General features: G+C 34.0%; 1 protein-coding gene and 1 long non-coding RNA gene across 2 annotated transcripts; both read right to left on the bottom strand.

The window, feature by feature from the left end:
• Positions 1–653: 653 nt before the first annotated feature.
• On the bottom strand, positions 654–12194 carry LOC110006624 (protein PLANT CADMIUM RESISTANCE 2-like). Its single transcript, XM_088865542.1, has 4 exons — positions 10845–12194; positions 10673–10744; positions 5480–5692; positions 654–870 (listed from the first exon to the last, which is right to left on the bottom strand). Exons 1-4 carry the CDS (start codon positions 11002–11004, stop codon positions 791–793), a joined length of 525 nt encoding a protein of 174 aa, XP_088721668.1. The 5' UTR covers positions 11005–12194; the 3' UTR covers positions 654–790.
• On the bottom strand, positions 7737–7977 carry LOC148782565 (uncharacterized). The gene is made up of 2 exons (XR_016054712.1): positions 7892–7977; positions 7737–7780 (listed from the first exon to the last, which is right to left on the bottom strand). It is a non-coding gene; the product is annotated as an uncharacterized LOC148782565 (long non-coding RNA).
• Positions 12195–12855: the final 661 nt, after the last annotated feature.

Raw genomic sequence — 12855 nt, 5'->3', positions numbered from 1 at the left:
TCAAACCACACACTTATTGCAACAGCTGTAGATATAGGTATTCCAAAAAGATGCCTAAGCAACTATGAATGGTGTCGATTTCCTTGGGTGCAGGACGAAGTCACCCTTCCTTCAGAAATAAAGTAGTAGTAGTAGGGTAAATTTTCCTATAATATAATAGAGCCATAGCCATTGCTCGGGCTGCTTCAAAGGTAAAGATATTAGCTGACCGGCTTACCGACGGACTGGAACTCCACATATATCTCAAAAGACCAAAAGATAAATCCAAGAGTCCTAATCTTTTTGGATTTCTATTTCCTTCATGAAACTTCTCAATCCCACAAAATAGGGGAATATCTCAATCCCACCGAGAATATCTCAATCAATCCCACAAAATATGGAAATATCTTTATGCTGGTGATTTTTCAAGCTCACCTAAGGCTCACCTCAAAAATTCGTTAGAAAAAGTTATTTCAACACTGAAAAATCCTCAACTCTCTATCTCGACCTCAATATATATGGACATGAAAAAAAATAGATCTCAAGTCTTGGAAATAATGCATTTTGTAATGCATTATCATACCATCAATTTTTGAGATTTCTAAGTGCTCATATATTTGCTCGATCTACATTATTTTTTAACTTTAAATTTTCTAATTAGAGATGAAAATAAATTTTTAGGTCATCATAAAGATTTCTGATACTGAAATATTATTTGAAGGTGCGCCCTACTTTAATTGTTTAGGGCTACGACCTCATACAAACCACACCCTTAAACAAACCCTGCACACATAAAAGCAATGAATAGAGCTTATCTAGTCATGCCTCCTGCCATGGACGGTGGCATGGTGGTCACCCCTCGAGTCTGCTGCTCCATGTTTCCAATCCAACCTTCACATTTATATCAAAACCATGAAAGCTCGGTTAATACTCATATCCCATCCTTATCAAGTAAAAAGTGAGAGAAGAGAAAATTACATAGTAATTATTGAAGTATGTACATTTCATTTTAAGAAAAACTAAGAAAAAAAGAAATTGAGAAGATTAGATTTTTTGCTCCACAATTAGATACATAGTCCAAAGTCCAAATATGAGTATGCATGTGTATAGGATCACATCCATGGAGAGGGGGGAGGGGAAAGTATACATAGAACGGATTGTATACTATAAGACTATTTACTTTTTGTACAAGGAAGTCACAATCACCATTAGTTATTGGATAAGAAATTTGATGGATTGAAGTATGTTATAAAATAAATTAGAGATATTGTATTGTAAATTCTATGCCTAGTCAATGACACATCCCCAACCACCCTATTTCCAATCTAACTGTCAACAATAATTATGACCTCTTTATACTAAAAGTAAATAGTCATATTATACAATGTCCATAAACACACACTTACACACATACTATTGATATCATATGAGCCTTGGGGCCTATGGAATGATTGTGAGTCCAAGTGTCCTTGCCGAGATAGAACCATCAAACACTCAACATTCATTGACAGGGGTGGGCGCATTTTGGATATAATTGGTTGAACATACTATTTGTTTATATTTTTCCTTTTGTAAAAGTATAGGTCAAACATTTTACCAAAATTTTAGGTATAAAGGATTTGTATATATAAAAAAACAATTGGTAATCTGCATGTTTCTGGTATCAGAGCCCATAGGTTCACTCCTGTTGGCCCCCTCTCTTACTGCAGTAAAGCGTTGCGGAAAAGAGGTTTTACATTTGGCAATGAGGTAATCACTCAATTTGGTTTACATGATGACAGTAAGCCAAACAAGTTCATTATTTCCGTAATAGTGCATAAAAGAGGAAATCACTATTCCTTCAGATATCTCCAATTAGATAGCTCTCTTAAGGTAAAAGATTTTGATGATACTACTTTGAGAAATCTCGAATGGAAAGGTGCTCTTTCTCTCATATATGAAATTGTTCAATGAAGGATATTCCATGACTTCAAAAGAAAAGATGTATATTATAAATAAGTATATATCAGAGATGAAGGACTATTTGCTTATTGATACTGTCCAATTTTTAAAACCATTTGAAAAAATTTACCCCCTGAAGATATAAAGAGTGTTAAAAGTCTAGCTGAAAGTTCATCTTCAATAGAAAGAAAGTTCAATGAAGAAGCCTCTTCTTTTAAAAAAACTTCATGCTCAAAGTCATATCGCGAATACCCTCCAGGATTTGAGGAATATACATCAATGACGGAAAAAAAAGGCGAGTTGCTTGAAAAAGAATTTAATCCTCATGTGCCTTTATCTCAAAATAGTGAGGAAACCCCTGATCCTTAATGGCTAAATAGCTCTCTAGAAGAAGATCCTGAGCAAAACAAATTTCCTAAATAATTAGACACTTCTAGTTTCATGGAAAAAAATGCTAAGATCAAGATCTTCCTAGCCTCTTCATCAGAATCTCAAAAAATGACATCGAAAAATCGAAAATCTCTATCCAATTCAACCTCCTATGTTTTCTTATATTCCTATAGTTTAGAGACAAAAAGTGTATTAGATAATCAAGGAAATGTAAGTTTTCCTCAAATGAGCAAGCAAGATTTGTATAATATTTCTCTGTTTGAGTCTAGATTTTTCAGGTCAATTCGTCAGTATGAAGTCAATCTCCATGTCAAAGGTAAAGGAATTTGTCTTGTATTTTTACCTTTCTTTGATAAATCAGATATTAAAAGGCAAAAAAATAAAAAATATCAATATGTCTATATTGGACAAATAAATATTCTTATTCATCCACACTTCAATTACGATTTAGGAGCAGAATATTTAGTCTCCCTTTTAGATATCAAATATTTAGAATGAGAGAAAGCATTAGTTTGTCAAATTAAGGGATGTCAAAGGTCAAGAAATCGTAGTTTTCTTCTTTTATTCTTCAAAATTCTGAATATATGGAAGAATGATCTTATATTTTCCAAGGAGTCTACGAGTAACCAGCTCTTCCCTGTAAAAATCTTGTAGCATATTTGACGGAATCTATGTTTAACCATCTTCTTATGCTATTGACATACATTCATCTGTGTACCCAAATAATGATATCTTGTTTTGCTTTAGAAGGAGAATGAGTTAATTCATCAATATTTAAAATTGAAGTGTCATATTCTGTATTTTTTAGACCATATTGCTCAACATTAGCATTTCTCATTATTTTCAATTGGGAAACTAAAGATGATTCTTTCATATATTCAGAATTTTGAAGAAGAAAAGAAAAAAAGCTAGGATGTTGTTTACTTTTGACATCCCTTAAATTTGACAAACCAAGGCTTTCTCTCATTCTAAATGTCTGATATCTAAAAGGGTGATTAAATATTCTGCTCCTAAATCATAATTTAAGTGTGGATGAACAAAAATATCTATTTGTCCAATATTGACATATTGATATTTCTTATTTTTCTACCTTTCGATATCTAATTTTTTAAATAAAGGTAAAAATACAGGACAAATTCTTTTACCTTTGACATGGAGAATGATTTCATACTGACGAACTGTCTTGGAAAATCTAGACTCAAACAGAGAAAGATTTAAATCTTGCTTGTTAACCACAAGGAAACTGACATTACCTTAATTGTCTAAGACATTTTCTTTCTCTAGAACATAAGAATGCAAAGAAATAAATGAGGTTGAATTGGATAGGGATTTTGGATTTTTTTGTGTCATTTTTTGGGTTTCTGATGAAGAGGCTAAGGAATATCTAGATCTTCGCATTTTTATCTGGGAAACTGGATGGTCTGAGTATTTAGGAAGTTTATTTAGTTGAGGAACTTCTTCTAGAATGCCATTTAGCCATTGAGGATCAAGGATTTCCTCACCATTTTACGATAAAGGCATATGAGGATCAAATTCTCTTTCAAGCAACTCACATTTTTCTTCCATTATTTGTGCATATTTCTCAAATCCTGGAGGGTATTCGGGATATGACTTTGAGCGTGAAGCTTCTTTAGAAGAAGAGGAAGAAGAGGCTTTTTCATTGAACTTTCTTTTTGCAGAAGATGAACTTTCAGTAGGACTTTTAACTCTTTATATCTTCAAGGGGTAATTTTTTTGAAATAGTTTTAAAAATTGGACAGTACCGATTTGCAAAGAGTTATTCATATATGTTATATATTAATCTATAGTATACATATTTTCTTTTGAAGTCAAGAAATATTTTTCCCTACTGAACAATTACATCTATGGAAAAAGGCGCACCTTCCCATTCGAGATTTCCCAAAGTAGTATTATCAAAATATTCTTCCTTAAGAGAGCTATTTAATTGTAGATCTCTGAAAGAATAGTTATTTCCTCTTTTGTGCGCTACAATAGAAACAGTGAACTTATTTGGCTCACTTTCATCAATCACTTTCATCAAATAAATCAAATTGAGCTATTACCTCTTTGCCAAACATGTAAACTACCACTTTTGCAAAATTTCTTTTCCACCACGTTTCATTGCGGTAAGAGAGGGGGTCAACAGAAGCGAACCTATGGGCTCTTATACTTGGAAATTGAATTGGCTATTGTTTTGTAGGTTGAAGTCCTCACAAAAATACTTTTCATGTGTGTATGTTGCCGGTTCTAGACACTAGAGGCGTTTAGCAGCCCCAAGAAAAAAAAAAAAACAAGGTAATAGTGTAGAATCGACAATGAAGTGCTTAGATCCAATGCATCCTATAAAGAACTTTTACTGAAACCTAACGTCCCATGGACATATGATTCCTAAATTGGTCCAACTGGTTGATTAAAGGGTGAGGATCGAGATTGTCAAAATAAATTGGAAACTCATAATAATAATAATCCAGGGGAAAAATTTGCTGAGCTCTATCTAAAAGGTAAACTATTTAACATTCATTTATTTATAAAAGGAAAAAGTTTGTATAAAGCTAAGACTCTAAAAAATCCGTAATATAAGTTGACAATTACTAAATGTAGGTCTTGCAACGGGTACGGTAGGGCCAAATATAATTCAAGAAAAATAAAGAAAAAAGAAAAAGGGCCTGGCTGGGCTGGCCCGAAATAGGCCAGCGATGTTGTGGGCCAAACCTGGCTCAGCCCTGCCTTCGAGCCATGTTGGCATGGCCTTAGCTAGGGGTGGCAACGGGTCGACTCAGATCCATGTCCTACCGAACCCGAAAGAATGATATGGGACCTAGATCCAGACCCAATAGGACCCGACCCAAAAATTAAAATATTTATCTAAATATATTACATATATTGGGACCCAAAGAATATTATTGGACTTAGACCTGACCCACAGGGTCGAATTTTTTGACCCATACCCGGATGCGGATCGAGTCTACTCGTGGGGTCTGGGTCCATTGAGACCCCTAGCCCTTGGACCACATCTTGTGGCTGCAGCCCTTGTTTGTTTGGGCCAAACCGGGCCACCGAGCCCATTGCCACCCGTAAGTGAATGGGATGGGTTTAAAACAAAATAATGTTGCATTGAAAATCGATGAGAAATATACAAGAAATGTCTAGGATTTGGATGAGTTCTTACCAATAGACATGTCGAAACCACGAGCTTTGAGTTCTCTGTACTCCTGGCACAAGGCGCATCCTTCACAGAAAAAGTGAACAAGGCAATCGGCACAAGGTGACTTTGAGAGGTTATATTGGCTCCTTAACTTTGAACGGTAGAAGCATGAGTAGCAACATGCGCACCCCACGATCAACAACATGAGCCCATACAAGGAGCCACTCACTCCACATGCTGCACAATTCATTCAAAAATGAAAAAAATATGTATCAATAACTTCATTCAAAAGTTAGAGGTAAAAGGTGGTTCTTCTTCATTCAAAAGTTAGAGGTAAAAGGTGGTTCTTCACTTAGGCATTATGGTATGGTTTCAGCATTCGATGACCAAAGGAAAATTGAGTCGAGATAGAGCTCGCGTGGTTAGTAGTTGACATTAGTAGCGCAATATCTCAAGTTTGATTCCTACTATTGAACTACCCCGAACGGAAAAGATTTTGGAGATATCTAATAAAATTGAAATGACATAAAAGATTAACATCGTCAGCGATTACACGCAAAAATTGCGAAGCGGTTCAATAAAAACACAAAAGGAAAGTATTTGTTTTAGGAAAATAAAAAACGTAGTAGAAAGAAGGCGCTCCCTCACCCTCCCATTTTTTTTTTGTTTGTTTGGGCTGTTCAGTGCTAGGAATTGAACTTAAAATGTAGTATTGTTGTACGTCAATGACCACTCAAGCCCAAGACCAAGCCCAATTCCCATGCCCGTGTAAACACCTCTACTTGCAATATAACTTCGTTATCTCCATTTTTTGGAAGTATTGCAAGTAGAATAACTATTTTTATGTAGAATATTTATGTGCATTAAGGGTTGGTTTGGATCCCTAGAAATGTTTTTCTTGGTAATGTTTTCCATGGAGAACATATATTTTGACTTTGGATCTAATTTTCAATGGAGAAAAATATTTTCCTCATAAATTATTTTCTAAATTTCAAGCCTAAAAAAGAAAAGAAATGTGAATCCTACTAGCCTTCGCCCTAAAAATAATTTTCTCGCCAGATTTCCTAGTCAACGAGCCGAATAAACTTCAGGGGTGTGCATGGTGGTCCATCAGGCAAAAATTGTAGTTTGGGGGCCAGGCCAGAGCATCTAGAAATGGGGACTTGTGTAGTTGTTTACTAAACTCTTCTGAGCTATCTGTGATGCAATCTAGGATCAATTACGAAAAGAAAAATTTCTAGGCTGAAAATTCCTTAGAACAAAAATGGAGACTGCATATTCAATCTTGAGGGGTGATTTAATTTGGCGTTTTCTAAGCATAAAAATGAATTTGATCTTAGATTATGATAAAGGAATTGTATATGATAAGACCACTTATTTTTTATACAAGGATGTCACAGTCATTATTGACCATTAGATTTACAATCAGATGGTTGAAGATGTATCGTTGTTTAGGTACAAAGTTCAAAATAAATATTTTCAAATGTTGTGACACACTTTTATCTATTGGATTTCTCACCCAATGGCTAAAAGGGAATGTGACTTCCTTATACAAAAAATAAATAGCCTATACAATCCTTATGATAAATATGGTTTTGAGGGTTTGGTATCAATCAAACATGCCTAATAAAGAGGTTGAAATGGGAGTCCAAATTGTTCATTTGGACCCAGGGCCACTTAACCATTTTCCGTAATTTCTTTTTTATTTTTCAAAGCTCAAACATGTGTTCTTCCTTGGAGGATAATGCTCTTTGGGAACAGAATGGACAAAGGTGAAACTGAACATGACTTTCTCCTGACCTAGAAGCATATGGACAAAGGTAAAACTGAACATGACTTTCTCCTGACGTAGAAGCATGCTAGCAGACATAGACATAACTGTCATGACCAGAACTCGCAAAATCGAGCCCTGGATATGGGCTTCAAAGTGGTTTATCCTGTCTAATCGGAAAACAGGCCGATTCAACCGCTCTAACCGGGTAAATCCCGAATGGTTAAAAAAATGTTAAAAAAAAAATTACTAAAATATGAAAATCGTATAAAGAATGATTAAAACAAAACACATTCAATAGAAGTTGAAAATTAATGAAAAAAATAGATTTTAACCCATTTTATATTTTCCAATGGCTATTTTTTAAAAAAAATCAAAAATGAGAAAAATATAAAAGTGCGTATTAATGATCAATTTTTTTTTTAATCTTTACCATAATGTAAAGAATATTTAAAAATGCATTACAAATCAAATTCTTTATTTTTGAGAATTTATATACATTTTTTTTAATTTTTGTTTTTTAAATAACAGTTGATCACCCCAACCGCCCAAAACTAAAACCGGCCACTGGCCGGTTCCGATCTAACCGGGTAGTTAGTAGTTAGATTGGGCGATTTTGTGAACAATAGTCATGACTATCTTTCTCACAACTGAAGTCCCAACACCTAATAAAATTAGCATATACTCTCCTAAGTCTACTCACAAAATATTCCCTCTTTAAACAACATATGGCAGTCAGAGGAGGAAAATTGTTTCAAACAACATATGGCAGTAAGAGGAGGAAAATTGTTTCATGCGCGTTAGATTGCATTTCTACACATGTCGTCTAGAAGTATAAAGAATTCATCTTAACAGTGGATGCAGACGTATGGTCAATCTAAAAACAATTGAAATTAATGGTTCAAATGTTTTCTTAATAGAATTATCATTTTAATTTGAAATTTTATTTATTTTTTCATATTCATGATCTCCTAGAGATTACATATCCCTAAAAATTAAGTCCAAAGAGCCATCCCAAAAATAGATTTATTAACGTGCCTGCATTTCCACAAGTTAATAGCGTCCATAAGAGAAAAGCATTATATATGGAAAAACTTCATATAAGGTTGTAACCATATACTATAGAAGTACGGTACACTTTAAAGATCCAGTAGAAAATAGTGTTTTGAATCTAGAAAACCTTCCAATTGATCATCCCAACCAAAAGATATAAAGATACAAAGAAAAAAACAATTCCTAGCCCTAAAAACAACATATTTTTAAAATTTCCAAAGTGTTTACGGGTCGAGGCTCGATCTACATTTTCGAAATTTTAAATTTCATAATTACAATTGAAACATAGATGTTCAAGCCATCTTAAGATTTTTAACATTGGAATCGTGTCCTCCGACAAAATTTTGAGGTGACACTTGTATAGTATAAGGTGGGCACCTTACACAAACGTCATGTAATTTGGATCATTAAAAAAGGGTGCATATATCGTGGTCCACCAAGAGCAAACTGTACTTTTAATCTCACGAGCAACAACACTTAATTAGAGGGGGCTTTTGTAATTTGAAAATGAATAAAGATCGTTTATTGACCTTATTTTTCTGAAGGAAAAGATTTCTATGTTCCCCCTATAACATAGAAGTTCTATGTTCCCCTTTATCCAACCGTCCATTTTGTAATGGAGGGTTAAGATTGCCCCAATCGCAATGTCACGTCTAGACACTGTTTTATTTTTAATTTTTTTTTCTATAAACTGTTTTGACATCAAATTTTGAGCATCCATTCTTATATTAAACTCGCACTAATGAAAAAAATAAAAAAAAATATTTTTAATAAAATAAAATGACCAAAATACCCTTTAAAGTTTCAAGGGGTATTTTGGTTATTATTTTTTATCGAAAAATTATTGTTAATATTTTCTATAGGTGCGCCCCAATAAGAAGGTGACACGTACCAAATTTCATATTCAAAAAATTATATTAAAAAAGCTAAAAATAAAATGCTTTAAGACGTCAGATCTAAGATCTAAGATCAAACTGTAAGTAGCTCTCTTGATAAAAAATTGAGAGCTGAATGGTAAAGGGAACATAGAACTTCTATGTTGTAGTGGGAACATAAAAAGCTTTCCCTTTTTTTAAAAGGATGAAGTGATTATCGGCTTAAAAAGCTTAGATTTGATTCCCAAAAAAAGGATAGTCAAGAGCAGTGTAGGAAAAATCGAACCGGAACAGTTAACTAAATATGGGGATGGAAACAGTTACTCAGTAGGAACCGGTAAACCGGCCGGTTCAACCGGCCCCGAGCGGTTAAACAAAGCACATCCATATGAAGTTAAAAATTAATGAGAAAGATGGATTTTAAAGAATTGATTTTGAGCCTCGGGCTGTTTTTGAAAATCTCTAAACAAATATATGGAAAAATGTAAAAATAAGTGGTAATGACTAAAACAATTTTCAATCTTTGCCAAAATCCCTTATTTTTTAAAATTTTATATAAAATTTTTAATTTTTTAAATACCCGACCAGCTCACCAATACTGGCCAAAACTGAAATATGGTCGGTTCCGATCTAACCTGCAGTTCCGATTTAAACGGTCCAATTTTTCCTATACTGGTCAAGAGGGAGAAGGGATTGATCTGGAGCACATAGTGAGCTCTCCAAATCAGTATTATTCACATAGTGAGCTCTCCAAATCAGTATTGTTTTAGCTGATCTAAGGGATGAATATAGATGATCTGAGAAACAGATCCCCAATTTTTGCTGTAGGACCACCAAAAACAAACATCTAAATAAATAAAAATTTTGGAACATCCAAATTGTTAAGAAAAATGGCCACTGGGTCATTCAACATAGCCCAAGTTGGGTGTTTCATATCTTATTATGTAAAATCAGCCTACCTAAGAAAGATGAGAGAGTGAGCCATTCTATTATCTACGGTCTTTGAAATATCAAACCCACCTCCGAAACGAAGGGCCGGGTCTGAGTAACCGGTAAACCGGCCTAACGAGGGATGTCCCGACCAGTCTAAAAAGTGTAAAAATAAATAACAAATATAAAAAAATCTAAAAAAAATATGAAAAAGTACATCTAATGGTTGATTTTGAGAAGCACATCCAAATGAAATTAAAAATTAGTGAAAAATAGAATTTAAAAAATCGATTTGTGCTTGGAGATATTTTTAATTCTTAAAAAAAGATGGAAAAATGTAAAATTAAGTATTCTGACACTTTTTAATTTTTGCCAAAACGATAGAAAAAAAAATTTAAAAACACATTACATCCTAATCTCTTGTTTTTTTGATATTTTTATTTTTTGAATTTTTTTAAATATCATGCCAAACCACCAAAACCCCCCCAAACAGGATCTGCGAGTGCCCAGCCGAGTCTGCGAACATTAATTATCTATGACAAAAAAAGTAATAATAATCCGATGCAGAGAGAGAGAAAGGGGTATCACAGGTTGTTCCTCTATCAGCAATTTCCGCTATCTGACCAAAGGTAATGCATGGGCACCAACATGTGATGCAACCTGGACAAGAACCAAAACAGAATGATGAATTCCTCAGAGAGAATGCTTAAGATAACATCTGATTAAGCAACAATGGTCATATATTCAAATTTTAACATACAATTTGCAGGATCATCACAACAAGCGCAGAGACCAGTCGACCAGTTCTGCGAAGAAGCGTTTGGAATGTGACGGTGACGAGGAGAGACAGGAATTCCCTGCGCTGATTGAAGCTCAATGTTTGACTCCTCCGAAGGTGCCGGAGTTGCCTTTTGATACATTTTCTGTGAAACCTGAGAGAGAGATAGTAGAGAGATAGTAGAGAGAGAAACCAGAGAGAGACAGAGAGTAGAGAAGCGGAGAGGCAGAGGAGGAGGATTTCTCTTGGGGCTCTAATAGCGCCTGTTTTCTAGGGACTTGGTATAGAGTTTTTTTTGTAAGGATTAATTGAAAAAAAAAAAAATATACAGAACAAAAAAAAAAAAAAAAGGGAGAGAGAGATGAGAAAACCTTTTTTATTTTTATTTTCTAAAGGATGCGTTTGTGTGGAGCGGAGGCTTTAATCAATCAAACTAAAGTGCATCTTCAAATAATGTAATGTTGAGGAAGTGGTTTCAATATTGAAATCTTTTTTATAGCTTTATAATATATTCTTTATCTCTAATTATAAAATTCGAAGCCTAAGAAATGGCACAGATCGAGAATATCTATGAAAACTTTAAAATCTTGAAATTAACGGTCCAAAAATACATTACAAGCCCTATTTCCAAAACTTGAAATCCATTTTTTCTCATGTCCATGCATCTCTATGCTGAGAAGTGAATTTTTTTGAGATGCCTTCTAATTTGATTGTTTAGAACTTTAACTTTTTTTAAAAGGACTTATGGGCGATTCTAAAGGATGAAGTTTCTGTGGGGCCGCCGCCTTATTTGCTGAAGTTGGGCTGAAGCCATCAACACGGTCCATATATTTTGACGGTACATATTTTATACAGCAGCCAATGAAGGAAACTGGGGCTTCCCATTCTCCAGTTTACTCTTTTTCCCAAAATCGAAGTTTTTAATTTTACTTATCGAAATCTCTTCAAATTTTTGGTTTTTCTTATAAAATTATATGGATATTATAAGGAAAAAAAATTATGAATCCAACGAAATAAAAAGACCCACAAACAAAACACAACACGTGAGTCATTCACATCAAAGGTTCAAGTAACTAAAAATTTAGCAGAGAAATTTAGCTAGAGAAAAATTGCAATGAGCATAGAAAGAGGAAAGAATCCAAAGAAGAGAGATCAATTAATCTCTTTTTAGTTGCAGAGAGAGATGAGCGTGAAGGAGATAGTGCACGGAGAGAGAAAACCATAGTTGCATACAAAGATCAGCATGAGGGAGATAGCACCCAGACAGAAAATTAGGTAGAATGCTTAGACATCAGCGGAATGGAGGTATGCACGGAGAAAGAAAAGGGAAACGTTTCTCTCCGACATCTTGAAGTATTTTATTTTTAGCTTTTTTTTTTTTATACAAATTGTATGCACGTGCCATCTTTTTATTGGGGCGCACCTATAAAAATTATTAAAAATAATTTTTCTATAAAATATAATGACCAAAATACCTTAAAACTTTCAAGAGTATTTTGATATTTTGTTTTATTGAAAATATTTTTTTATATTTTTTGGTAGTGCGAGTTTAATAGAAAAATGGACATCCAAAATTTTATTATCAAATTAGTTTATATAAATAAATAAATAAAATAGTGTAAAGACGTGATTTTGTGATTGGGACAATCTTAACCCTCCACTCAAAACGGACAGTTGGATACGGGAGAGGATAAAACTTCCATGCTATAAAAGAAGAATAGAAGGCTTACCCGAGCGAAAATGAGGTAAAATGATTAGAGAGATATTGGAAAAGAATATGAAAGCTTTCTAAAAAGATGAGTCACCGGGGCTCTCGGTGGCCCATTTTTCATTGACTATAGTCAATAAATCCTTACGGTGGCCCATTTTTAATTGACTATAGTCAATAAATCCTTACCATAAAAATTATCGTATGGTGAGGAAGCTACCACCCTACTTATTTTAATTGGACTGCAGCTCTATAAAAATATTTTTCGATTCGAAATAGTAAACA

This window comes from Amborella trichopoda, chromosome 4 (assembly GCF_054954075.1).
Source record: "Amborella trichopoda isolate Santa Cruz 75 chromosome 4, AtrichopodaSantaCruz75HAP2 v2.0, whole genome shotgun sequence".
NCBI classification, from domain to species: domain Eukaryota; kingdom Viridiplantae; phylum Streptophyta; class Magnoliopsida; order Amborellales; family Amborellaceae; genus Amborella; species Amborella trichopoda.
Note: the sequence above shows the minus strand (reverse complement) of the source record. Positions and strands in the feature narration are given on the sequence as shown.

Excerpts from the sequence above, each read along its gene's own strand:
- LOC110006624 (XM_088865542.1), bottom strand. The coding sequence starts at position 11,004 with ATGTATCAAAAGGCAACTCCGGCACCTTCGGAGGAGTCAAACATTGAG. Across the intron at positions 10,745-10,844 it reads TTGTGATGATCCTGCAAATT|GTTGCATCACATGTTGGTGC; the intron begins GTATGTTAAAAT and ends GTTCTTGTCCAG. Across the intron at positions 871-5,479 it reads TGGTTTCGACATGTCTATTG|GTTGGATTGGAAACATGGAG; the intron begins GTAAGAACTCAT and ends ATAAATGTGAAG.